The sequence below is a fragment of the Pezoporus occidentalis genome, unplaced genomic scaffold (genome assembly GCF_034315485.1).
Source record: "Pezoporus occidentalis ecotype Australia unplaced genomic scaffold, CSIRO_AGI_Poc_V1 ctg196, whole genome shotgun sequence".
NCBI lineage: Eukaryota > Metazoa > Chordata > Aves > Psittaciformes > Psittacidae > Pezoporus > Pezoporus occidentalis.
The window spans coordinates 2,506,010-2,533,473 of record NW_026913811.1 but is presented as its reverse complement, the minus strand read 5'-3'; the positions used below and the strand labels follow the sequence as shown (position 1 = coordinate 2,533,473).

Genomic DNA, 27,464 nt, shown 5'->3' with positions numbered 1-27,464 from the left:
AGAACGGTTTGGGACCATGGAAGGGACCTTAAAGCTTATCCAGTTCCAACCCCCTGTCATGGGCAGGGACACCTTCCACTAGACCAGGCTGCTCAAAGCCCCTTCAAGCTTGACCTTGAACACTGCCAGGGATGGAGCAGCCACAACTTCTCTGGGAAACCTGTGCCAGTGCCTCACCACTCTCATAGTAAAGAATTTCTTCCTAATGTCTAATCTAAAGTCTCCCTTTTCAGTTTAAAGCCATTCCCCCTTGTCCTATCACTACATGCCCTTGTAACAAGTCCCTCCACAGATTTCTTGTATGTTCTTATAATTTTCTGATAAAGATGGTATTTTGATCTGTGCTGTTTCTCTGAAAGATGGTAAGAGTTTTATCAGAGCAGTAAGATAACTTGCTTCCAAATTCATGCAGAGAAGGAAGAGACATTTTTGCTATAGAATCATAGAACAGTTAGGGTCAGAAAGGACCTTAAGATCATCTAGTTCCAACCCCCTGCCATAGGCAGGGACACCTCCCACCAAACCATGCCACCCAAGGCTCTGTCCAACCTGGCCTTGAACACTGCCAGGGATGGAGCATTCGCAGCTTCCTTGGGCAACCCATTCCAGTGCCTCACCACCCTTACAATAAAGAACTTCTTCCTTATATCCAATCTGAACTTCCCCTGTTTAAGTTTTAACCCATTACTCCTTGTCCTATCACTACAGTCTCTAATGAAGAGTCCCTCCCAGCATCCTTCTAGGCTCCCTTCAGAAACTGGAGGGCTGCTATGGGGTCTCCACGCAGCCTTCTCTTCTCCAGGCTGAACAGCCCCAACTTTCTCAGCCTATCTTTATACAGGAGGTGCTCCAAAAAAGCTATGTGGACAGAAAACTGCTGCAGAATGATTCACACACATTTAATTAATAGTTTTGTACTATGAATGCTGAAGGAATTGCAGCCAGAGCTATCAGCATTATAACATCCTGATTCCACTCATTACATTTGAAAAGAAGGTAGTTTTACTGTTACTGTGCAAATTTCCATCCCTGGCTCCCATTCTTTATGATGCTGTATAAGGGTGATGGAAGGATGATTTCAGCACAAGTCACTGTTTCCGTTTTTCAACAGATACAAGAAGAGCTAAAATGTACTTTTCCATTTTGAGATAAATCACTTGTTCTTGCTAGTAGAATATTCAGAAACAAGAGAGTATAAGCATTCAGAATTGTGCAGATGGTATCACTAGCTGACAAAAGACTGTCCTCTGGCCCCTAGTTCAGAGACATGTTTTTGGTTGATTTTTACTTGTGATTTATGTGAGAGCAGAAGTATTAGCAGGACTGGGTACTAAATAAGTATGAAGAAAATTTAAAATAATTATTGTTTTTTGCCTGCCAACTAGAATAATTCTATTACACTTTCAAACATGTGTCTGTGACATTGAGGAGTTATGCCCCAGAGCTACCGAATTTTCTGTGCATTGAAGCTTTTTAGTTATATAAAATAGCACATTCCATGACCTCAATGTTATTTTTCTTTCCTTCTTTCCTTTTCAAAACCAAGAGATACTTAATTTAAAATTATATATTAGCACATCATTAAAGCTGCAGTTTTTGGATACACAGCAATAAGATGCCAAACCAAACATTTTCACAGTAAAGCTCATACATTGATTTCAATGGGGTTTAAGACTGCAGCTAGGTATTGTTTCTGGACAGGACCGTAGTCTTTACTGGGGGCCTCAGTTTATTAAATTGTGTAGATATCTACAGCACATCTATACAGTAGGCTCTTTGTAAAGAATTAAGAGGAACAATCACTCAAATAAAGATGCGTTCCCTTTTTGCTTTGTGTAGAAAATATGATGCCTTTCAGACTCATTCTCTGGCTGTCTTGCCTTCAGGATTTCATCACCCACGTATTTTCAGAGTGTGCTTAAAGGCTTGCATGACAAAATGGAGGCAGAGGACATACCCCTCTCCTCTTGCTTGAGGTTACAGAACTCACCTGAGAGAAGTAACTTCTCCCCCACTGAATATTGCCCTGTTATACACAACTTTTCCTCTGTCAAAACTCACACTGGCATATCCACCTGCAGCTACAGAGGGGGGGCTAAATCAGGAGGTAGAAGGCACTTCTTGTAGGGCCTGCAGTAGCTGTACCTGCTGCAGTGCAGAGCTTGAAGGACTGGGCTCCCAGGCACAGATGCTCAAAAGAAAAATGCAAACAAGAAAAGACACTTTACTTTTTATTGAAAACGTAAAAATCATGTGAATCATGTACAATATTTTCTCATAAGGAAAATTTTAGCTGTTTCATAACGTTTCACAAAACTGTAAAACATTTCATTTTTATAAAGACTTTTTCATAAAACAAAGATAAAACTAAAGTAGTATTACAAAGCTATTTTCTAAATTGTCAACAGAGAACTGAAAATGTTTTAACAGATTAATTCCTAGAAGTGGCAGGAGGAAGGACTCTTCCATTTGTAAATCTGCAAAAGGACACATAAAGGTATAGAGGGGCATGGGGTTGTTTTTTTTTTTTTTCCCAAATGTTTAAATCAAGTGACAAGTTAAGAACAGTACAGATGTGGATTCATAGGATGGTACGAGTTCTAGGATTGCATTCTTCTACGCTACCTCAAACAGTGCAACAGTGATTCAGTGTAAATCTCTACAGTGTTTCATTGATTCAATACTTGTGTTCAAGTATGTGTCCATGAGAATGATCAAAATCTCCACTTAGCAATTTTAACTTTCTTGTTTATAATATGCTATAAATTACAGTAGATTATCCCCTTCAATGTTTAAAAATCAAATGAAATGATTTCACAATACATTCTGTAATAACCTGTTCAATAATGTTAGCTTACTCACCTCAACATCTGTTGCAAAATAAAAAGATCATTCTGACTCTGAATGCCAAAAATAGAATAAAATTAAAAAGGGCTTTATTTCCATATACAACAAAACTATTCAGCTAAATTAAAATAAATTCAAGATAACATGACTTTGTTTTGGCAACAGACAGAAGACCCTACTGAAAACAAACATTTAAAATACTAGTTACTATTTTTTAAAAATTCTGATAAATGTATCCAAAATTGTTCATATAAAAATTAAGTACAAAAATGTCAGAGGTTAAAACAAGGTTGTTGTCTAACCAAAACAATTAAGGATGTCTGGCAGGCAAAAATAAATTAATTTGATTAAATTATATGTAATCTGATAATATTTGGTCTGAAGAAGCGTGGGGTGTGTACGTGTGTGTGTGTTTATAAATAATAAGATTGCAAAGAGCTGAGAGTCAGCCAGCCTGACAGAGGTCAACTCTTTTGTTGCATTTTTTGTGCATAAAAGTCCCTGCACGTCTCACAGCACCGCTGATACCACCTCATGTCTTGACAGAGGTTCTTCTCTCTTATCACCCTGCAGTACACAGGCCACTGGTCTCCCAAGCACTTGAACGTTAAAGCAGCTGCAAAAGAACAATAACAGCAAAGTAAAATACATGTTACAGGTACGTTTATCACTGAAGAATCAGGTAGCAAAGGTGACAAGGTCACCAGAATTGAACCTGGGAAATGGAAAGGAGGACAGATATACATATTCCACAAAAGAAAGACAAAAAAAAAAAAAAAATTACTCTGGCTGTAAATATTTTCAACATTAATTATTTTTAAAGCCAGCTTAATTTCTAAATTGGATTTAGTTACATTGAAGCTAATTGGTTTAATGTCATGCAGCTGTCTCCTCTTGCGAGGATGAAGTCCATCCTCCTGCCCTATAGAGAGGCAGGTAGGGGTTGAGACCAGGGCTACATGGCAGCCGCAGAGCCAGGTCCAACAAAATACGTGGAGCAGTATCTCCAACTGAAACTGCCCTCAGCCTGAGACAGAAGTTGCCACTGGAAAAATAGGAAGCCTCAGCCTGAATAATACCAAAATGGGGCTCTCAATGACTCCTACAAGGGGGATAGTTCCTTTTAAATCAGAAGCAGGTAGGGAAAAGCAGGAATTAAGGCATGGAGATTGCTGTTGGTTTTCTGATCAGCTTTTACTCAAGAAATCAAGTCCTTGTGTCATGTTGTCATAAATGGAAACTGAACAAAACTACATGATGTCTTACATCATCTTTCTTTGTAAATGAAATAACCTACTAGACCTTTAGTTTTGTCTGGCTTTTTTGATCAAAGGACCAGAAACATACTGTCTTGCTATTTTGAACACTACAGATGCCACAGTAGGAGGCACTTTTATAAGGTTTGAAGACAGCAAGTCCCATTGTACATTTCTAATGCAAATCCATTTTATCTACAATAACAGAACTTAGTGTGGAGTCAATTACCAGTTGATATGTTGGCAAATATCCTTGTCCAGGCCTAACTGTGCATTCCTTGCCTTTTTCTGTTCTCTCAAAGTACATTCAAAATGTTGTTGGTGGGTTTTTTTAATTGTCTTCTGCTACATCAGTCTGATTGTATCATTCTCTTTTTAATCACTCTTAGATCTTCCCACCTCCATGTCAAAGCCAGGCTATTAATTCTTACTTTCAGACCTTTCATGTCTTCACCCAGTTATTCAGGTTGCTCTATGAGTAGACTGTTGCTACTTTCTAACTGGGTATCCTGGCTACTGAACTGTTCTTCAGAAAACTTCTAAAATGACAAGGATATCACACTAGCCTGAAAAGCCACCACTTGGTTTAGCCTACCTCCTCCCATGGTTGTTATAACTATTCAGTTCTCTCTATCAGTGATAAACATTCAGATTCAGAAGCCTGACTTCTGTTTTATGCCTGTTGTACAAAACAGGTGTATTTTCATTGTGTTGTCTTCTGTTGTGCTTACAAAAGCCTCTTACAGTGGTTATTATAGAAGGACCCTGGTACCAAATTTGGATATTTTGCACATTCTGTTACTTAAACTGTAGTGCATACATGGAATTAACATAGGAAAACAGTGAAAAATAGGGCATAAGAAACAGACATCATCCAAAAATCATCATAAACACCGAACTGAAAAAAAGTTTATCTATCTCACAGAAGATCTGAGTTACTCCCCCTTTTTTAATAGAAGGGAAAGAGAAAAATCTGAGTGTACTTATGAAAGAATAGAGATGGAGTAATCCACATCAGGTTTTGCTAGCTCTATGCCCCAATCCAGAGGATCTATTCTGAATAATAGTAATGTAACTGGAGGCCAAAATAATCATATTCAAGACAGGCACTGCACTATGTATTTTGGAGATGTTAATGTTTCTACTGGATTGGAATCTGACTCCTGCTGGGTGAGGCTGACCTGTAGATTACTGACAGCAATACTTCATAATCCATTCTACAAGGGCAGCATTTTTTTTTTGTGCACTTCACATTATGTCAAATCTTAATGAATCTGAAGCTGCATTTTTTTTTTTCTGTGAAACCCTGTGATTCTCTTTAGACTGTAACACAAAGATGCTTATAGCTCACCATAGAGAAAGCATCAGTGATAGAGCAATGGCTCTTGATTCTAAGAGATGGTTGAACCAAGAAAGGTAAATTACAAAGGGTGACATTAAACCAACAGTGAAATAGCAAAGGAGAGGGCCATAAGCAACAGCTGCGATCTCATCCAACAAGCTGAAACAATAACTACTACACAGAAATGTTTAAAGGTTAAAAAATTCAAAGAAAATAGGGTTCACTGACTTAACTTAAAAGAAGTATTACACACAGCCTGAAATGCAAGACTTGCTTTCCTTCCAGGAGTAATTTATTTGACAGGAGGGTTTCTCTTAACAAGGGCTCTGGAAAATCAGCTGGAAGGGGCATGCTGTCTTACAGCAAGCCTTTGAATATTCCCTAAGTCATGACTAAGGAGCAGATGAACAGCATGGGGAGCTAATAGTAAGACCATCATCAACAACCCAACAGAATTAACAGTTCTGTAGTCATGCAGTAATATAATTTCTTTAAAACCAACAGCAACCTGAGTTCCTCCAGGAACAGCAAATGCCTTGATGTTACTAATTTTCCTTCACATATTCTGATCCATCAGGCATACATTGAAGGCATTTGAACTAAAGTGGAAAGAGCTATTTGTATTTAAGGAACGAATAATGGCCTCCTTGATCTCACAGATATCACGAGAGCATAGTTTGCCCATCTTAAAAGAGATAACAAAATAATTTCTTACTTTAGATGGGTTTGATAAAATTAAGTGGGCAAATATATATATATATATATAAAAAGAACCAAATATAATATGCTTATAACATATAATTTATAATGTATGTAATATATATATTATATATAAATATATATAAATTACATATAAAATTTAAATCCTATATATATAAACATATATAATGTTTATAATCTAATATAAACATATTTTCATTTATGATGTTTTTATCCATAACATGGTTCTTCCCTGGATAACAAAACCCTTCATCATTCTGAGGTACAGTCTCTGATGTACACACTGGAAAACTGAAGCAGAGAGACAAGTTTCTGCATAGAATTTGTATCTCCCGAGTCCTAGCCCTCTGTTTCTAAACTGGGATAATCTTTACTGTGTGGAGAGAAAGAGCTAAAAACAGATTTCCAGAGGGAATGAATCATTTTGACTGCTTACCTAACCTGGGTGATGTTATTGTGTTAACATTAATTTTCTCATTGCAGGGGTGGAGTTGACAGGGTCTGTAGGCTGCAGGCTTTTCTGAGGAAAAGCATTCATTGCCATGCTTTCCTGTGATCTTGTGCATACACTGGATGACTCGGGACTGCATCCCTTTGCCACAGGTAATGGAGCACTGGAACACACAGAAGACATACATTCATTGGAAAGTTATTGCCTGTAAACATAAAGGTGAAATGCCAGACTGGGTGCAATCAACAGCTGCTCCTTCCGTTATCAGCTTTCCAAGATTTATGCTTCCATTCTATTACCTAAATGAAAATCAAGTAAAAAAGCAGAAATAATTTGGAAATGTTAACTGAAGGACTGATTCCAGCATCCTTAGCTGTAAAAGTCCATTCTGTGGAACCTATGATGAAACCGAAACATAGCAATGTGCCTGAAAGGAGCAGGTCCGGTTCTGCTATATCCCAATTTACTATTAGAGGTGAAAGAGACTGAAAAAAATATAATGCTCAGTGACACTGGTGGAGAGAAGCATTTTTAATTAAGCCATTACTCCTGCCAGTGCAGAAGTGCTCCTTCTACTGAACAGTGTATGCCTCCTCTCTTCATGTCACATCTTCACATTTTCATGTGTATCCCACAAATGAAACATACGTGACACATACTGACTGGCCTTTAATAATCTTCTCATCTTGATGCCACAGAGAATGAGATGAGAAAATGTATCAGCTGAGCACTGTAATGGGGGTAACATTCAAATTCTATCACAGGAACTTAATATATAAAATGAAAACTTGGACAGTGCTGTACAGATGCATACAAAACCTATTCCAAACCAACAAAATACATACTGTATTTTGTGATCACTGTCCTTCACTGTTCTTTTGTGATCAAAATCTCACAGGACCTGAATACTTTTGTGTCCATTGATATGTTCTATTACTTTAACTACAAATTGCTACCTGCTAATGATTTTGACTCAAGTACTCACAAATTTCATTAAGTTTTGGAGAAATTTACTACAGGGGACATCTTCAAATAGTAATAAATTGCTTGCGATGAATGATATGAACACTGTCTGAACATTTATGCTGGTACCATCCACATAATCCTGAAAATATTTTTATCTAAAAAATCTTAATTACATAAATATTCAGATACATTTCCTCTGGAGGCTTCAAGTAACACCTGAAAAGATATTGAAATGAGAAAAACAAGGAGGGGGTGTTATAACAAAAGAGGTTTGCTAACCATCGTGTCCCAAGGTGGGGATGGAAAAGTATAGTTTTCTGCAAAGAAAGAATAAATTTTGAGTGTAGGAAACACTAAAGGGGTTTTTACCCTTTAGCTTTGTTTATTTATGTGCTTTGGAGTGATATTTTAAACACTGTTACATGGACACATGCCAAATGGTAAATAGATGTCTTGTACCCAAATATATACATCAAAAGAAGTGAGACTTACGTGTTCTGGACTCATGACACTCCAAGGAAGGTATAAGACACTGGGATATACACTTGAATGATGTTTTCACAAGGGACTGAATAAGGCCCAAAGCATAGTTCAACTTGTAACCACATGAAATCAAACAGTGGCATTCTACACAGACAACAAGTAGACTTGATTTTGCAGTGATGTATATCAGTAATAACTCCATAAAGTCAAGAAAGAGCTTGCAAAGTTAATCAGATACAGCCTGCATGAGCCAAGGCATGCAAAGATATTTAATTATGAATACATAATTCTGTATTCAATAGCAACCACAGTTTAACATATGAATAAATATGCTGTTTACAGGAGAAATCCAGCTGAAGTCTTTTCACAGTAGAAGTCTGTCATCAAATTTGAATTTAGTATACTGCTCTTAAATGGCATGAGAAAAAGCCTCTGAACGAAACTTCTTTTTCTGAATTGTCTGCCTTTTTCTGGTACAGTTAAAAATAATCTGACTTCCTATAATGATCAAGATTATGCAAATGGTAAATATGTATAATCACAAATATGTATACTTAAATTTAATGACAAGTAGCAGCCAGAACATTGACTATAATCTTGCCAAAATTGCAGCCACTTCTTGGGTTCCTCTCTCCATAATTTCAGAGAGGCTTCTCTTTGGAATATTTTAATGTAATAGCAAGTGAGACAATGGAATAGAAAAATAAATAAATAACCTCCCCCCCAAAACAAAAGAAGAACAAAAAAACCCCAACAAAGCAACCTAAAAAATCCAACACCTGAGAATGAAGGAAATATGAAAGTAATATGCTGAAGATAATATGTTTAAAGCAATGCGACAAAGATAATTTTTAAAGATTATCATAAGGATCTTCACTTAGAGTGATTTTGTACAAAGTATTGTGCTGTGTTTTTTTTTTTTTTTCCATTCAGTAAAAGTCTTGCATGTTTATTAACCAAAGTCAGAGCATGTGTGAGCTTGGAGTATGTACATATATTTTATCAGTTACAGAGAAAGAGAATAGGACAGGCAGGTGGATCTGGTACATCAGATTTCCTGAAAATAATTTATTTGTCCTTAACCTTTGGTTATCCTAAAATGAACAGGTGTGACCTCACCATTAGGAGTACTGGAGGGGAAAATGGGATTTAAAAATGCTAGACCTCTACTGACAAAACAGGCTCCACTGGTTTATCTGCTAATTCATAATGCATGACAATTTATGCTTGCAGATGCCTTTGTGGAGAGCACTATACTAACAGGCACATCTTCTATAAAATAAACTCTGCTCCGAAAGCTGCTCATGACTGCAACGGAGACAGTATGCAACAGACTGTCTCTCAGCTAATCAGTGATTAGCCCCTGAGTTTCTGTGCAGGATTTGGCAAGATTTTGGTATTAAAATTGTAATTGGTGAATTAACATTCCTTGAATGACTGAGCTGCTACTGTCCTTTTTGAGATATTTCAAAGAGCACTGTGAAGCATTATAAGTTTTCTTTTCCACGATGTATACATCTTGCGAACAACTAATATTAGTCTTGCATGATCTGCTTATTAACATCCCAACTTTAGACGAAGAAAATGACACCAAATGATGACAAAATAAAACGTCTTAGTTCATATAGCAAATATGTGGCAAGGCAGCGAATAAAGAAATTCACCTCCTGTTTCATGATTTTTTTACAGAAATGTACTGATTTTTAACTTTGTATTTATTCTAATATTAGAAAACTGAGAACATTTATTAAGTCATAGAATCATAGAATAATTAGGGTTGGAAAGGACCTTAAGATCATTCAGTTCCAGCCCCCCCCAGCCCCCCCTTATGCTAAATCATATCACCCAAGGCCTCGTCCAACCTGGTCTTGAACACTGCCAGGGATGGAGCATTCACAACCTCCCTGGGCAACCTATTCCAGTGCCTCACCACCCTAACAGGAAAGAATTTCCTCCTTATATCCAATCTAAACTTCCCCTGTTTAAGTTTTAACCTGTTACCCCTTGTCCTATCACTACAGTCTCTAATGAAGAGTCCCTCCCCAGCATCCCTACAGGCCCCCTTCAGATACTGGAAGGCTGCTATGAGGTCCCCACGCAGCCTTCTCTTCTCCAGGCCGAACAGTCTCAACTTTCTCAACCTGTCTTCATACGGGAGGTGCTCCAGTCCCCTGATCATCCTCGTGGCCCTCCTCTGGACTTGTTCCAACAGTTCCATGTCCTTTTTATGTTGAGGACACCAGAACTGCACACAATACTCCAGATGAGGTCTCACAAGAGCAGAGTAGAGGGGCAGAAACACCTCCTTCGACCTGCTGGTCACGCTCCTTTTGATGAAGCCCAGGATACGGTTGGCTTTCTGGGCTGCAAGTGCACACTGCCGGCCCATGTTCATTTTCTCATCAACCAACACCCCCAAGTCCTTCTCCATAGGGCTGCTCTCAATCTCTTCTCTGCCCAACCTGTAGCTGTGCCTGGGATTGCTCTGACCCAGGTGTAGGACCTTGCACTTGGCATGGTTAAACCTCATGAGGTTGGCATCAGCCCACCTCACAAGCGTGTCAGGGTCCCTCTGGATGGCATTCCTTCCCTCCAGTGTATCAACTGAACCACACAGCTTGGTGTCATCAGCAAACTTGCTGAGGGTGCACTCAATCCCACTGTCCATGTCAGCAACGAAGATGTTGAACAAGACCGGTCCCAACACCGATCCCTGAGGGACACCACTCGTTACTGGTCTCCAGCTGGACATTGAGCCATTGACCACAACTCTTTGAGTGCGGCCATCCAGCCAGTTCTTTATCCACTGAGTGGTCCATCCATCAAATTGATGTCTCTCTAATTTAGAGACAAGGATGTCATGTGGGACAGTGTCAAATGCTTTACACAAGTCCAGGTAGATGACATCAACTGCTCTACCCCTGTCCATCAGTTCTGTAGCCCCATCATAGAAGGCCACCAAATTGGTCAGGCAGGATTTCCCCTTAGTGAAGCCATGCTGGCTGTCACCAAGCACCTTGTTGTTTTTCATGTGCCTTAGCATGCCTTCCAGGAGAATCTGCTCCAAGATTTTGCCAGGCACAGAGGTGAGACTGACTGGTCTGTAATTCCTCGGGTCATCCATTTTCTCCTTCTTGAAAATGGGGGTTATATTTCCCTTTTTCCAGTTGTCAGGAACTTCACCTGACTGCCATGATTTCTCAAATATGATGGACAGCGGCTTAGCAACTGCATTTGCCAGCTCCTTCAGGACCCGCGGATGGATCTCATCAGGACCCATGGACTCGTGCACGTTCAGATTTTTAAGATGGTCTTGAACCAGCTCATCTCCTACAGTGGGCGCAAGGTCTTCATTCTCACAGTCCCTGCATCTGCCTTCCAAGACTTGGGTGGTTTGGTCAGAGCCTTTGCCAGTGAAGACTGAGGCAAAGAAGTCATTTAGAACCTCAGCCTTCTCCAAATCCTGTGTAGCCAGTTCTCCTGAGAGCTTCCTGAGGGGGCCTACGTTCTCCCTAGTCTGTTTTTTATTTGCTATGTACCTGTAGAATCCCTTCCTGTTATCTTTAATACCTCTAGCTAAGTTTAATTCTAACTGGGTCTTAGCTTTCCTAACCTGGTCCCTAGCTTCCCGGACAACATCCCTGTACTCTTCCCATGCCACCTGTCCTTGCTTCCACTTATTAGAAGCCTCTCTTTTTGTTTGAATTTTCCTCAGGAGCTCCTTATCCATCCAAGCAGGTCTCCTGGCCCTCCTGCTGCACTTCCCTCTGGTTGGGATGCAACACTCCTGAGCTTGTAGCAGGTGATCCTTGAATATCAACCGACAGTCTTGGGCCCCCCTGCCCTCTAGGGCTGTATCCCATGGAACCTTCCTAAGCAGGTTCCTGAAGAGGCCAAAGTCTGCTCTTTTGAAGTCCAGGGCAGTGAGCTTGCTGCACGCTCTTCTCACTGTCCTGAGGATCTCAAATTCGACCATCTCATGATCGCTGCATCCAAGGCTGCCCTGGAGAGTCACATTTCCAACGAGCCCATCCCTGTTGGTGAGCACAAGGTCAAGCATGGCACCTCTCCTTGTTGGCTCCTCTATTACTTGCAGAAGGAAGTTGTCTTCTACACAATCGAGGAACCTCCTGGGTTGCTTGTGCCGGCCCGAACCGTCCTTCCAACAGATGTCAGGGTGGTTGAAGTCACCCATGAGAACAAGGGCCTGTGAGAGTGAGGCTTTTCCTACCTGTCTATAGAATGCTTCATCCGCAGGTTCTCCTGATCAGGCGGTCTGTAACAGATCCCCACAGTAATGTCTCCCATAGCTATATTCCCTTTAACCTTGACCCACAGACTCTCTGTGGACTGCTCACCTGTCCCCAGACAGAGTTCCATACTCTCCAGCCTATCCCTAACATAAAGGGCAACTCCCGCTCCCCGCCTGCCAGGCCTGTCTTTTCTTAAAAGCCTGTAACCTTCCATTCCAACACTCCAGTCGTAGGAGCCATCCCACTGTGTTTCTGTGATGCCTGTTATATCATACCCCCATAGACGTGCACACATCTCTAATTCCTCTTGTTTGCTCCCCATGCTACGGGCATTTGTATAGAGGCATCTGAGCCGAGATCCAACTGAAGCCGGCTCATTGGCTGGAGCAGCTGGGATATCTCTCCATTGCTCCGAGCATTCATTATAGGTGCTGGCAACTGACTGGGTGTGTTAGGATGGAATGATGCTCCCCTCCCCCAACACATCTAGTTTAAAGCCTCCTTGACCAGCCTGGCAAGCCTCCTACCAAAACTGCTCTTTCCCTTCTTTATCAGACCAGCTCCACCAGCCCCCAATAAACCTGGCCTACAAACTTGGGTCCCGTGTTCTAGGCACCCAAACCCCTGACTGTGACACCACCCTTTTAACCAGTTATTAACTTGGCCAATCCTCCTAGCTTTTTTTAGGTCCTCCCCTGTACCCTGGAGAATTGATGAAAAGACCACCTGAGCTCCAGAGCCCCTAACCACCTCTCCCAGGGCTCTGTAGTCCTTCTTTATATTCCCCAGGCTACTACTATCTATATCCCTAGCACCCACATGTATCACCAGGAGTGGGTAATAGTCCGTGGGACTTACTAGAGCAGGCAGCCTCTCTGCCACATCCCTGATCCGTGCCCCTGGTAGGCAACACATCTCCCTTGAGACGGGGTCAGTCAGACAGACGAGTGCTTCTGTCCCTTTCAGTGTAGAGTCCCCTACTACTACGACCCGCCGATTTTTCCTAGCAGCGCCTGTAGAGATCTTTAGCAGTGCATCAGCCGGCTGTTTCTGGCTCGAGTGCGTTTCCTCATTAGCCCCCTGCAGGACAGCAAAGCGGTTCTGCATGGGGACAGCGGATTTAGGGGGAAGCTCCTTGCTTTTGGTTGTCCTTTTCCTTCCTTTTTTTGTTGTTGTTTTTTTTTTTTTTGTCGCTAATTCCCAGCTTCCCAGGTTAACGGCCTCCTTCTTTCCTTCATGAGGTAGAGGTGAAGCTCGAGGCCCCTGCACAGTTCGGGCCAGGAGCAAGCATTCCTGCTTCCTCTCAGCTTCCCTGACATCTCGCAGCCTATTAACAGCATCCCGCAGCTCAGCCCCTGCTGCAGGAGCACCTCCACCAGGGAGCACCGAGTGCAGCCCTGCCCGTTGTGCACCCTCCCCTCACCAGACCAGTGCAGGCACTCTCTGCACCCCGAGCCCTGCACTGCAGCCTCCCCTCTCATCGGCCCTCTCTGGGTGCCTACCCTGGCCACCGCCGGGGCAGCCAGAGCAGAGCTCCCGGACCGGGCCCTGCTCACACGATGAGTGTTCACCATCCCGCTCGCCTGCCCGCTCGAACTGCCACGCAAACTGCCTCGACCCGCTCTGTTTGCCTATTCTGTTCGCCGTGCTCCTGGTCGCTCGCGCTCCCTGGGGCAGGTTTTTAACCAGTCAGGGCTGGTGCGGCGAAGAGGCAGGGCTACTGCACTGTGATTTACAATAAAAACTGTCAAAGCCAGCCTGCTCAGTTTACAAATAAAGAGGTTTTTGCAAACCACTAGTGTTTTAAAATTAACCGGGAATCTGACAGTCAAGCTGTGTTCTTTCCAGTTCGCACATCATCATCAGCAGCAGTGTCTGACTTCAGAATTGAGAAGGCTATTGATTGGAAGACAGAAAAAAAAAAACAAACCCACATCTATATTATCTCACATTCAAGGTAGTATGAAATAGGGAAAAGACACTTCAGGTATGGCATTTAGTAGTGCATTTGCTAGCTACAAACAGTGAGATATATCTTTGTCTTCATGAAGTGGTCTTAAACCTGAATTTGTGCTGCATGCACATCAGCCAACTGCTGGTATAACTGAGAGCAGTCACTGAATATTGGAGGATAAAAGTCATCATATTTTTCTATTTCACTCTGCAGCACTATAGACTTGGTCCAGTTTCACTAGGAAACACCTCAACTCTGCAAACCAGCTAGATGCAACTCAGAGTAACCCTCATTTTGATGGTCATTTTACTCCATATACATCTGTACATTCTAGCTGAAGCAGATTCTTTCAAAACTGTCTCCTAAGGCTGCCTCACTTTTGGTTTTCTCTCACTGAAAATACTCAGCCTGAGGCAAATACCTCTCACTGGATGTATAGCTGTCACATTTTAGGTAGCACTTGTGGTATGAAGCTAAAGCTGCACAGTTGCTGTACACTTATGGAGTTTTCAAGTTCAGAACTGTAACAAAGCTTTCAACTTACGGGAAACAAAAAATACTTTTATTTTTACATATTAAGCAGTGAATTTAATCAGAAAGCAGCCTGTCAAAACTGCTTGTATTTTCCATGATTTTATATATAAACATAAAGTTTACATACAGAAAATTTACAGAAAGTGCCTACTCCAATCTGTAGCAACTTGCATCAATTCAGCAGATCAGAGAAGCTGTAGCTGCCCCATACTTGGCAGTGTTCAAGGCTAGGTTGGACAGGGCTTTGAGCAACCTGGTCTAAGGGAAGGTGTCTCCTCCCGTGGCAGGGAGCTGGAACCAGGTGACCCTTAGTATCCCTTCCAACCCAAACTATTCTATGATTCTATGATTATTCTTACCCCCTCCACCTCCCAGATGTCACTCTTGCATAAACTATACTTTCTGTTTGATGGTTAATTACATTTTACTCCTGACTGTTCAGATGACCTACACTTTCAGGCCATATAGATGATTAGTAAAAATTCCCATAGGACAACTGTGTTTGTAGGTTTAGACTAAATGTTCTAATACGCAGCCAGAGGTTTTTTTATGAGGCTGTTAATCTGTGCATTTTGGACACAGTCCTAAAGGTACTGTAAAACAGTTCAAGCAGCAAGACATGTAAAACAGTCCTGTTAAAGACTGCAAAAAATTCCTGGATAAATATAGTTAACAGCTATGTTTTTTGAAATTTTTTCTTTCTTTCAAATAAAATCTATCCACCCTGTTTGAATTTTGTCCTACTTCTGAACTTCTTCTAGACATAATTTCAAGGACAGAAACCTAGGCGTTAAATATAACAATCCCTATACTTGGCATGCACACCCGTTACCCAAGATTCCTTCTTTCTATCCCCTGCCAAAGATATATATTTTGGAGAGAATACATATTCCCAGGGCCAACAGCTGAGGAAGTTGCTGTAATGCATTAGCTGCTTCCAGCTGGCCTTCATAAGAAGTAGGAATTCCTAAATTAAGGGAAAAATTGTCACTGGCAGACAGTAATGGTCAAAATGCATCTTTCTGCCAAGACAATAGGCAATCACTGCTGAGGCTGATACAATCCCCAGTGAAAAACCTAATCTGTGACAATATTAACAGAATTGACCTGGACAATTTATTTTCAAGAATAAATGGGATTGTTCAATAAAAAGGTTTTACAAGTCTAAGTAGCATTCAAAGTGGAGAGTGATGTACTCGTAACGAAACTCAGTGATGAGTCCTACTGGAAATTATTAGTAAAGCATTCCTAATCATTTATGTATAGGTTCATCAGTTCCAGCATTTAAGCAGTTTCAACCTTCTCATAAAGTGAGTGTGAAACAAGGATAGCAAGCAATCAGAATTGAGTGACAGGATGCATATTTGCTGACATGCTTGCAATCTTTTTTCTGCAACTTGTATTTTTATGAGTTTTACTTCTGAAGGCAGGTAGTATATAAAGAGGTGCATCTGTTTTCAACGAAGATTTTGTACTGGGTTTAGCAATATTCTTAAAGGTTACCTAAATAAAGCAAATAATCTGCAGTTTATTTCAGCACTTTTTTTTTTTTAATAAAAGCATTTATGAATAGCATAAGTAATAAAAAAAGAGGGTCTAATGGATCCAAACCTAAGCTGGAGTCCGAGTTCTCCCATGCATCATTTCCAGGAAGGTGTTTCTGCCTCTCTCAATTCTGACACACCCAACACCTCAGTATGCCAAATTTAAAGTTCAGAACTTGTCCTAAGCTTAGCTGAAAAAATTCTGCTGTAGGTCTCCTAAGTTTAGCAAGTTTGTGTTGTCCTTATTTCTTTCACTCTCCCCCCCTTTTTACTTCTAGATCTTCTTTCTACAAGAATTGCTACTGAATAACTGTTCAAAAACATAAGACTTTAAAGTGAGACAGACAGAGCCACAGCTCACCTTAGGCAAGTTGGTCTAGAGATAAGGATCCTGTGAAGGAAACTCTCATCACCTTATATCAGGAATCTAGACCTTTGTTTTCTCTTCCTTTTTTTTTTTTTTTTAAAAAAAAAAGAAAGGGAAATCCTAGTTAGCTTCCCATGCAGAACAATTCAGTTCTTTGGTGGATGATGTGAAACTGCCTTTGGTAACAAGACAAGAAGCAATTGAAAGTTTACAAGTAAAATTTGGTTGAGGAAAGACATGTAGAATTCGGTGAAATATGATTATTAATGAGACAAAAACAAAAAATATTTTCTTTCTAGGACAGTATATAAAAATCCGTACTTGAGAGTGTCATTACTCATTTACTCTGAGTCAATACTGGGGTTTGAAAGGCTTCAATCTCAGCAGACTCACTGGTCTCAGCTCAGAAATAGCAAACTCTTTGTATTTGAAACCCAGGTTCAGTTCCCCAATTTCCTTCTTGGATGAACTGATGAAATGTTGTGTCCCACATAATGATTTAAAAATCTTGATGTCCCTGTGAAATTATTTTGTTAGGACAAGTGGACTTTTAAGTGCACTTAGGAAGCCTGTTTGGAGAACTACTGGTGGGACAAGAGCGTCCTCAAGCTCAGGGAAGGCTGACACAGCATCTACTTCTTACTGGACTATGTAAGGAACAGGTAGAATACCCTTGAATTTTGAAGGGAAAATTTCTTGCAAGACTAAAGAGTTTTGTAAGGGGGCCCACAGAATAGATTTGGATCCCTCTGGAACCAGAAAATTAGCAAATAGTAAAGGCATTTTTTTCTGGTGGATTCTGCCACTAGCCTTATACTGACTTAAAAACCTTTATGATTAATATTTTCTTTTCCTCTACAAACAGAAATCTGATTATCACCGTATTATTAAAAAAAAATTACTAAGATAAAAGTTCCTGAAAACTTCAGCATTAAGCTGCAAAGACGCCATTTATGACAACCTGGAATACTGATCCACAAAAATAATGGACTATATTAAAGCCTCTAATTGCCAAACCCCCAGATCAAGGCAGATATCTGCATTTTTCTTCTATCATTAATGAACTATGTCAAAGCATGGACAAAAACTGTAGTACTGTAATAGACGTAGGAAACCATGTTTCTCTATATGCTCCAGATGTACTTTAATTTCATATGATTTTCCATTTTGTATTTATAATTTCTAAGAATCTATATTTAATACACAAATACACTCAAGTTTTAAGACCATTTTAAGCATGCCTCCATCTGAAAACAATCGGTTCTTTATTCTTATTTAGGACCTTAGCACTTTGTTATGTAGTATTTGACATCAGAACATGGGTGGATTTTACAAAAATAAGCTGGTGAATGATCAAATGATCATTTACCCATCAGCATTCTACACCGCTGTAGTATTCTACAGTAAAAAGTGGAGATTTTCAGGCTTATTGATTATATACAAATAGATCCCCAAAGAACATTTCTTAAATGGCAGGCAAGCTTGGCTTTTCTATTTAAAAAAAAACAAAACTGAAAAAAAAGAAGAGTTAGGCAATTCTTCCAAAACTCAAGTCAAAGTTTCACCACTACAGTGCTACCTCTTTTTCTCAGGTAAAGATGCCCAGCAAAATATGTATCCTTGCTTAAGCTTAAATGTGATATACTCTAAATTAACTGAAGACCATTACAATTTATAGATCTATAGGGCAATCATAAAATTCTTCCAATGCTCCTCAATGATGTGAAGCCCTAGCTTGTATTTTCCCAGTTCTGTGAACTGTGTTTCTCCTTCATGGTTTCTAAAGGAAATAAAAAAAAAGCTGAAATCAAATATTCAACTTTTTGTTTTTCTGTTGTTGTTAAATAATACAGATCTGTGACAGTTGTGATACTCTAAGAAGTGAAAGCAAACCAAGCACCATTTCTTTAGGATCTTTACCCTCCCGCCAAGGAAAGAAACAACTCCACCCAACAGCAGTTTTACAGAACTATGTCTTGTTTTCAATGTTGTTATGGATATTTTATCAATTCTGAAGATACTAAGGGTTTTACTAAGGATGTATGTTACTTTCAAAGTATGTCAGCAAAGAAACGTGAAGAAAAAAATTACTTGTTAGAGCCATGTGATAAAATTGGTTGTACAGATGGAACTTGTAAATCTGTAAGAGGATACACAGTGGATTAAACTCAATACTGCCCAAACTTTGTATGTCATACTGTATATATTGCTGCCATTAGTGTTTAGTGATTATTATATCTCACACTTTCATATCCGAGATACCACTGCATGGTATTTTGGCAGATGACTTTCCATTGATTATGGATTCCATTATGATTCCATTGATCAAACAGACAGGAATCTGGAAGCGGTTAGATTTGACAACCTCAAAATTACCTTTATCTTTTCAATGAAATTAGTTGAGTATGTCATTCTGGACTGATGAAAACGAACTCTTAGCTCATTAATAATTTAACGTTAGCATGTATCACAATGCTGACCTGCTGTTCTGTAGAAAACCTTCCAGGGAAAAGCACAGTTCATCATCACAAAAACAAAATTAAGGGATTATGGCATTTCTAATGAAAAGGCAATTTGAAAAAACCCTTAAGGACATAAGGCAAATGTCATAGGAGGGGGGGGCGGAAAGCCCTACAAGAACCCCCTTCCTTTCCTCTTGAAAATTTCTACTAGTTTATCTATTTGCCTTCCAGAAATCAAACAAACATATGTCAAAAAGCTTTTTTTCTACCACATAAAATAGTTTGCCTTCAAAGAACACCATGCACTCTCAAGTTTTTCCAGTACTCTTATAAGTGATTTAAGATGAGCTCTTAAATAATAGAGCTCATCCCTAACAATGAATTTACTTCCCTTCACTATATCTACCAAATTTTAAATCATTAAGATCTGAAGTGATAGCCGGTAAGTCAGCTAAATGGATATGAAAGATATTAAAAAGGCCCAAACAACAAGTTGAGAGTTTATGAAGAAACTGAACCCCAAGGACATTTTTTTTTCTTTTTTTTTTTAAATGAAATACCATGATAGAGTCATAGAATTAATTCAGGTTGGGGAAGACGTTTAAGATCATCAACCCCAAACATTAACCTAGCAATGCCATGTCCACCATTAAACCATGCCCCTAAATGCCACATCTACACATCTTTTAAATACCTTCACAGATGGTGACTCCCATCATTTCCCTGGGCAGCCTGTTCCAATGCTTGACAGCCCTTTTGGTAAAGAAACTCCTCCTAATATCCAATCTAAACCTCCCCTAGTGCAACTTGAGGCCATGAAGATGAAGACAGGATCAAGTGTTGGGCTTGTTCAGCCTGGAGAAGGCTCAGGGGAGACCTTAAAGCAGCCTTCCAGTACTTAAGCGGGGCACACAAGAAATCTGGAGAAGGACTTTTTACAAGAGGATGTAGTGACAGAAGGGGAAATGACTTTAAACTGAAAGAGAGGAGATGTATATGAGATATTAGGAAAAAAGCCTTCACTGTGAGGGTGGTGAGACACTGGCACAGGTTGCCCAGAGAAGCTGTGGCTGCCCCATCCCTGGAAGCGTTCAAGGCCAGGCTGAATGGGCCTTGGAGCAACCTGGTCTAGTGGTAGGTGTCCCTCCTTGGAACTAGATGATCCTTCCAACCCAAACCATTTCATGATGATTCTATAATGAAGAAAGACATTGAGGTGCTGGAGCATGTTCAATGAACAGTAACAAATCTGGTAAAGGGCTACGGGAAATAGGGCTGTTTAGCATAGAACAAAGGCGGCTTATGGGAGAACTTATCATTCTCTACAACTCCCTGAAAAGAGGTTGTAGTAAGGTGAGTATTGGTCTCTTCTCCCAAGTAACAAGATACAGGACAACGGGAAATGATAGAATGGCATAGGTTGGAAGAGACCTTATAGACCATCTAGTTACAATCCCCCTGCCATAGGCATGGGCACATTCCACTAAACTAGGTTGCTTAAAGCCTTCTAATTAAAATTCAGCTTAATCTTACCTCTTTCAGCTTAATCTTACCTCTTTCACCTTCTTGTAGCAAGGGGCCCAGAACTGAACACAAGATTTGAGATGCGGCCTCACCAGTGCCCAGCACAGCAGGGATGAACCCTGCTGGCCACACTATTGCTGATACAGGCCAAGATGTCATTGGACTTCTTGGCTGACTGGGCACAAGCTGGATCATTTTCAGCTCCATTAATCAGCACTCCTAGGTCCTTTTCCACTGACCAGCTTTCCAGTCACTCTTCCCCAAGCCTGTAGCATTGCATGGGGTTGTTGTGGCTCAAGTGCAGAACCCTGCACTTTGCCTTGTTGAACCTCATACCATCGGCCACTGCCCATCGATGCAGCCTGTACAGATTCCTCTGCAGAGCCTTCCTGTCCTCCAGCAGTTCAACACTCCTACCCAACTTGGTGTCATCCACAAACTCACTGAGGGTGCCCTTGATCTCCTCAATCAGGTAACTGATAAAGATATTAAACAGAACTGGCCCAGTACTGAGCTTGTGACTGGCTACCAGTTGGATTTTATTCCATTCACTACCAGTCTTTGGTCTTGGCCATCCAGTCAGTTTTTTTACACCTGTACATGAAGCCACAAGCAGACAGTTTCTCCAGGAGAATGCTGTGGTAAAGAGGGTCAAAAGCTTACTGAAGCTTTACTGTTGTCTAGGTAGACAACATCCACACTCTTTACATCATCTACTAAGTGGGTTACCTTGTCATAGAAGATCAGGTTAGTCAAGCATAAGGTTACCTTGTCATAGAAGATCAGGTTAGTCAAGCTTCTTTCATAAGCCTGTGCCCTGTGCTGACTTGGCTTGATCACCTGGTTGTCCTGTACATGTGTGTGACAGCACTCAAGATAATCTGCTCCGTAATCTTCCCCAGCACCAAGGTCAGACTGACTGGCCTTTAGCTCCCTGGATCATCCTTCTGGCCCTGGTACATGGGCATCACATTTGCTAACTCCAGTCAGATGGGAGCTCCCTGGTTAGCCAGGACTGCTGCTAAGTGACTGGAAATGGCTCAGTGTCCACTTCCACCACTCTCTCTACACCCTTGGGTGGATCTCATTTGGCCTCATAGACCTGTGTGTGTCTAAGTGGTGTATCAGGTTTGCTGACCATTTCTCCTTGGACTATAGGGGTTTAATTCTGCCTCCTGTCCCTGTCTTCTGGCTCAGGGGCCTGGCTGTCCCAAGGACATCTGGTCTTACTACTAAAGAATGAGGCAAAGAAGGCATCAAATACTTAAGCCTTTTCGTCATCTTTCTCACTGTTTCCCCCCACATGCAATAAAAGATGGAGATTCTCCTTAGCCCTCCTTTTGTTGTTATTGTATTTAAAGAAACATTTTTATTGTCTTTCATGGCAGTTCTAGTTGGTCTAGTTGGTCTTTGGCCCTTCTGATTTTCTCCCTGAATAACCTTACATCCCTGTAGTCCTCCTGAACTGCCTGCCCCTGCTTCCAAAGGTCATAAACTCTCATTTTTTCCCCTGAATTCCAGCCAAATCTCTCTGTTCAGCTCGGCCAGTTGGTTCATCTTTCAGCACATGGGGACAGCCTGCTCCTGTGTCTTTAAGATTTTGTTTTTGAAGAATATCCAGATTTCCTGGACTCTTTTGCCCTTCAGGACTGCCTCCTAAGGGAGCCTGTCAAACAGGCTCCTGAAGAGGCCAAAGTCTGCCCTCTGCAAGTCCAAGGCTGCAGTTCTGCTGACCCCCTCCTTTCTTCTCCAAGAAGTGAAAACCATGATTTTATGACTGCTATGCCCAAGTCAGCCCCCAACAATCACATCATCCATAAGTCTTTCTCTGCTCACAAACAACAGGGAAGCAGGATGCCTTCCCTAGCTGGCTCACTCACCAACTGTGTCAGGAAGTTATTTTCCACACACATCAGGAACCTCCTGGACACAATGCCTTCCAGCTCCTCTTGTTTGTTACCTACGTGGCATGCATTGGTATAGATGAACTTCACCTGGGCTGTTGATCCTTCCATTTTTGGGGGGAAGAAGCTCTAATTCCTACATGACCATTCTCAGGTGCTTCCACAGTTTCTAACACATCAATAACCCTTATGTCTTTGCTGCCGTATAGATCTCCATCCCCTACCTGTTCTGAGGTGGCAGGCCGAAGGACCTTGTCCTTCACCATCCCTCAAATATTGACATGCTTCCCTCAGGCTTATCTCTAGTGAGCCTGGTTTTATCCCTTTTTCCTTTCAAATCTGGTTTAAAGCTCTATGAATGAGCCTTGCTATCTCCTGTGCAAAGATCCTTTCCCCCACTTTGAGATCAGTGTATCCCATGTGATCCCACATAACAAGTCACTGGTTTTGAACCTTAAAAGCAAAACAGAAAAAATTAAGTAAAAAAAAAAAAACAAAAGCCAAACCCAAACTTATAACTATCTATAAAACTTCACCAGGTAATTATTTCTTCAAAATGTCTAAATACATTATTCAGTGGAAGAAAATGGATTTCCAGATAATGACTCTAACTGCTTTATTAGTAGAAAAACTGAAGTGTAACACTTTCATTATGAATGATGAGATCATCCAAAAGCATGACTGTCCTGAAAGAGCTGTCAAAGGGCCAGGAGACAGATAATGTTGAGCTCAGTTGATGTGATCCTGTGATAAACTTCCCAAAGAATGTTCGTTGCTTTTATGTGAACTCTGTTTGATGTCAACACTATTGGAAGTATTTGTGGCAAGGTTAGATGAGGGAACTCTGGAGATTAAATGCAGATCTATGAACAACAGCCTGAAACAGCACAGATAAAGTGGAAAAGAAAGTCTTTCTCTGAGTATTTAAAAATACAGAATACTGCTAGTAAGTCCTTAAAACTGGTAAACGAATAATGTTAAGTAGTTATTATGATTCTGTCTTTAATTTGAAACAATTATTTTGAAAAAGTCTTCAAGAATTAGCTATTAATTGTATTTTTAAATACAATTTTCAGCTCGTAACTAGTTACAAGCTATTAAAAATAGTAAAAAGTGAGAATTACATAAATTAAAACAAAATAACAAAAAAACCCAATACATTTGTGAGAAAATGAGGACTTCATAGAAGATCAAGTTTATCACAAGAATGAACACCTGAAGCAGTATTATCTGTATTAACTGCATGAAAGGTACAATAAAAAAATGCATGAAAGAAAAAAAGTTTTCCAACACACAAAAATCGGATCCCATAAAGCAGAAGGATTACATAAATTCTAACAGAACCCAAGTGAACCAGCTAAATGAGTTACACGTTGGCAGATGATACAATCAGAGATGCTGAGGAAAATATTTGGAAAGAGAGGGAGATGATCTTAGAGATGGAGATACACCAGGCAAAAAAATGTTTATTGGATTAGGTTTCAGCACTGGATGTTTTCCTGAACACACTAACAGCTTTGGAATGACTTTTCAGTTATCAGGGAAAAAATCTAGGCGTTTCACGAACAGACCAATGGAATTATTTGCCTGGTGTGTATCACTGAGTTAAGGCAAAACATTAAGACAGAAATTAGAATAATGAACATGCAGCAAAAGCCTACACTCAAAAGATAAAAGAAGTATTTGGTTCAAAGTATCAGGGGACTTGTGGTGTTATGCAATGGTATTTTTTACACATAAATTTAGCATAGCTACTTGAGACACTGGAATTCTGATGATGAGTACAGTCCCTATATTATAAAATTTTGTTGAGAATTATCTTTTTAGATCAATCCTGACTGAGCAAGAATTAGTGTTGCCACAAGGACACTTAATGGATGCTCCGTGTTACTACTCCTCATTCAGAAGAGTACTCTAGGATACAAATCCTGCTACTTGGGCTATAAAGTTCTGCATTGTAATGGCTGTGTGGTAGGTGTTAAAATAAAGATTTCACTGGTAAAGCACTATTTATCTACCTGTGAATTATGCATTATTTCACTTTTCATGAAAATAGGTCAGCCTAATATTTGGGAGCTGAAGCCATGCTTGAAAAATATTGTGACCATCCTACACATTCAATTTTTTTATGTCACTGTGTATAGTCAGAGACTATTTTTAAACTGACAAAAAAAACCAAAGTTGCAAATTAGCATTTTGGAAGTCCACTTTATGCAGTTTTTGGACTCTCGATTATGACTCTGTTCATCACAGTTGAAAAGGGTCATTCAGACAGTACCAGCACTTTTCAGACCAAACACCCACTCTACCACTTTTCATAAGGCTGTAGGAAGAGTAATTTGTCTGGAAAGAAAGGTGTCATACCAAAAAGCAAAGTGGGTGCCCTGGATCTCTGAATCCAGAATACTACTAAAATAACTATCACAGCTACCTATCTTTCTGGGGCAATGCCAGAGTGCCAAATCTGCCAATTCAATAAACAGCTGGACAAACTGCCAGTAGGAAGGTAATTACAAAAGGTAAAGGGACAGTTAGATGTCAACAACAGAAAACAGCAAAATAGCAATCATGTGTACAGCATGGATACTTACAGTCCATTCAACTTCAGATAAAATGGGCTACATGGCATAGTGAAAAGTTTTCAAAATTCACACCAACTCACACAGCAATGTCTGCTTCACTAGAAAGAGAAGTCTGGTTTCTCACACCAGTAAGCCAGAACAGAGTCAATCATACCTGTCAATTTTAAGGAGTGGCAGACACTGTTAAGGCAAACAGCATCCAGACTGCTTCACTTACAGCTATGGTTTCAGGCTGTAGGTAGAACCACAGAGGCTATGGCTGGAGGGAACACCCATAAAATTTGTAAAGCTGCCCAAAAGATCAAAGTCTATGACTGCATACTAACAATATTTAGTTCTGAGATACTGTTGGAAAGCATAATTTATTTATAAAGTTCTCAATTACCTATTTTAGCAGCATTTTTATCATTTTAATTCGACTTCCAGGCAGTAAGAAAACCCTAGCTTGTTCCAGTATATTTCAGCTCTCCTTTTCTTTTAGAATTTCCTAGACTTCCTTTAACTGTTAATCAGTTAACCTTTTAACTACTGATCTGTGACACTAGCATGCATCTCCCCGGAAACCTCTTTAAAATCAGCACAATCCAAAGCAATTTTATGCAGTTGCTGAATTTGATATTACCCATTTCTTTTTCAGACAGGCTGGGTAAGTGAATCTCCTCTTTCCCCATACCAGTCTTTTAGATGGCACCCTGCAGCATACTGCACATGATGCAACAAGACTGTGGTTGTACAGACCTGCTTTTAAGTACAGCTTTCCAGTTTGGCATTTACAAAAACTTTGCTTATCTTAAAGAGGCTTGTAGCAAAAAAAACAGCAAAGATGTCCCAGTATATCTAAGTGTGGTACAGATACCAGAATTTCCCATTTCTGTGCAACAATGTGTGTGTAAAAAATGGATATTTTTGAAATCCTTTCCAGTCTTATTAGTGTTTTTACCTAGTATTAAGGGTGGTCTTGTTCTGTCTTTCTAGAAACTAACATGAAATTAATTTATTCCAGGCAAAATACTACAGTACATTGATCTAAAAAAACCCCACCTTTATCTGAAACAAATTATGTTAATATTACCGGATTGGTTAGAAATGTACAAAATCCTACCCACTCTCATTTCATTATATTGACATCTTCCATATAATTTGCTCATACTTTAATTCTGAAACAAAGACATACCTCATTTGCTGGAAACTAACTGTATAATTAAGTCAATATAAAAGTTATTAACATGATGGCAGTATTATTTTGACTTCTGTTATTTCACAAAAATAACACAGTTTCTTTGTCCATAAATCTACTCACTAATAGTGTCATATTTTGACTTATGGCCAGCACTGTTCTGTTCCTGGATTCTGAAAAAGCCAACAATTTTGAATGGGAATCCAAAGAATAAAACCAAGGCTAATTACCTTGTCAGTAACACTAATATTAACCAAATTCTACTTTTTTTTTAATTGAGGAGCAGCAAGCAGTTAAGTCAATTTTCTGTGGGAATTTAGGGGTGGTTTAAATATTTAAGAACACAGTTTAAAGATTGAATGTTCCACATTGTTGAATTGCTGGCAAAAAAGAATTTTTTTTTTTTTTTTTTCTTTTAATCTGTCAATTTTGACATGTTCTTTGGTTGGGACAGAAGAGGAACAGTCCTCATCACTGAGAGCTGCTTTTTGTACCATCAACTGGGACATCTCTCTGTGACCTGTTGGGTTCATTCTGTCTCCCCCCAACAGCTGGAGGTTTGACTTCCCAAACAATAGACACATGTGTTTACTAGTGGGCATTTGCATGTACTGTCTTATATAAATAAGTTGGAAAGTAGCTTCAGATGTCCTTTCAGACTTACTGGAAAAAAATCAACAGATTAACCTTTGCTCCCCATTTTCACTTCTTCAGGCTATATACAAAGAGAACATCTTCTGAACCATTGGGACCATTATACTAGATATTGTATTTGACTACTCTGTACCTTTGGTCTAGTACATAGACACTATTTTTAGAAGGTTTACTGCTGCTGATTCTTCAGTTTCTACTGAATGCATTCCCTTTCCAGCTTCCATAGCCAAATCTTTTCTGGGCTCCTATACACATACTTTATACTTCTTCATCTTACAAATGGCTGCTCCTAAATTCTACTCTGTTGTACAGTGTTTTGATCCTATTGTCCCCTGATGAATCTTTCCAAAAAGTTTCTTGTACAATACCATATCAAACTTAAGCTTTTAATTAATATCTTAAAAACACACTTTCCAAATTATTCTCCCTTCCCAAAATTCATCC

The 27,464-nt window shown here is 39.9% G+C and overlaps 1 protein-coding gene across 2 annotated transcripts in view; it reads right to left on the bottom strand.

Moving 5' to 3' along the window:
• Positions 1 to 2,218: 2,218 nt before the first annotated feature.
• ADAMTS19 (ADAM metallopeptidase with thrombospondin type 1 motif 19) overlaps positions 2,219 to 27,464 on the bottom strand; it is a 152,787-nt gene continuing 127,541 nt past the window's right edge. For both annotated transcript variants that reach the window (XM_062617455.1, XM_062617456.1), the window contains exons 22-23: positions 6,602 to 6,779; positions 2,219 to 3,463 (exon numbers count right to left, since the gene is read on the bottom strand). In XM_062617455.1, coding sequence (XP_062473439.1) covers positions 3,312 to 3,463; positions 6,602 to 6,779 — 330 coding nt within the window. In that variant the 3' untranslated portion in view covers positions 2,219 to 3,311. The remainder of the gene's footprint in view (positions 3,464 to 6,601; positions 6,780 to 27,464) is intronic.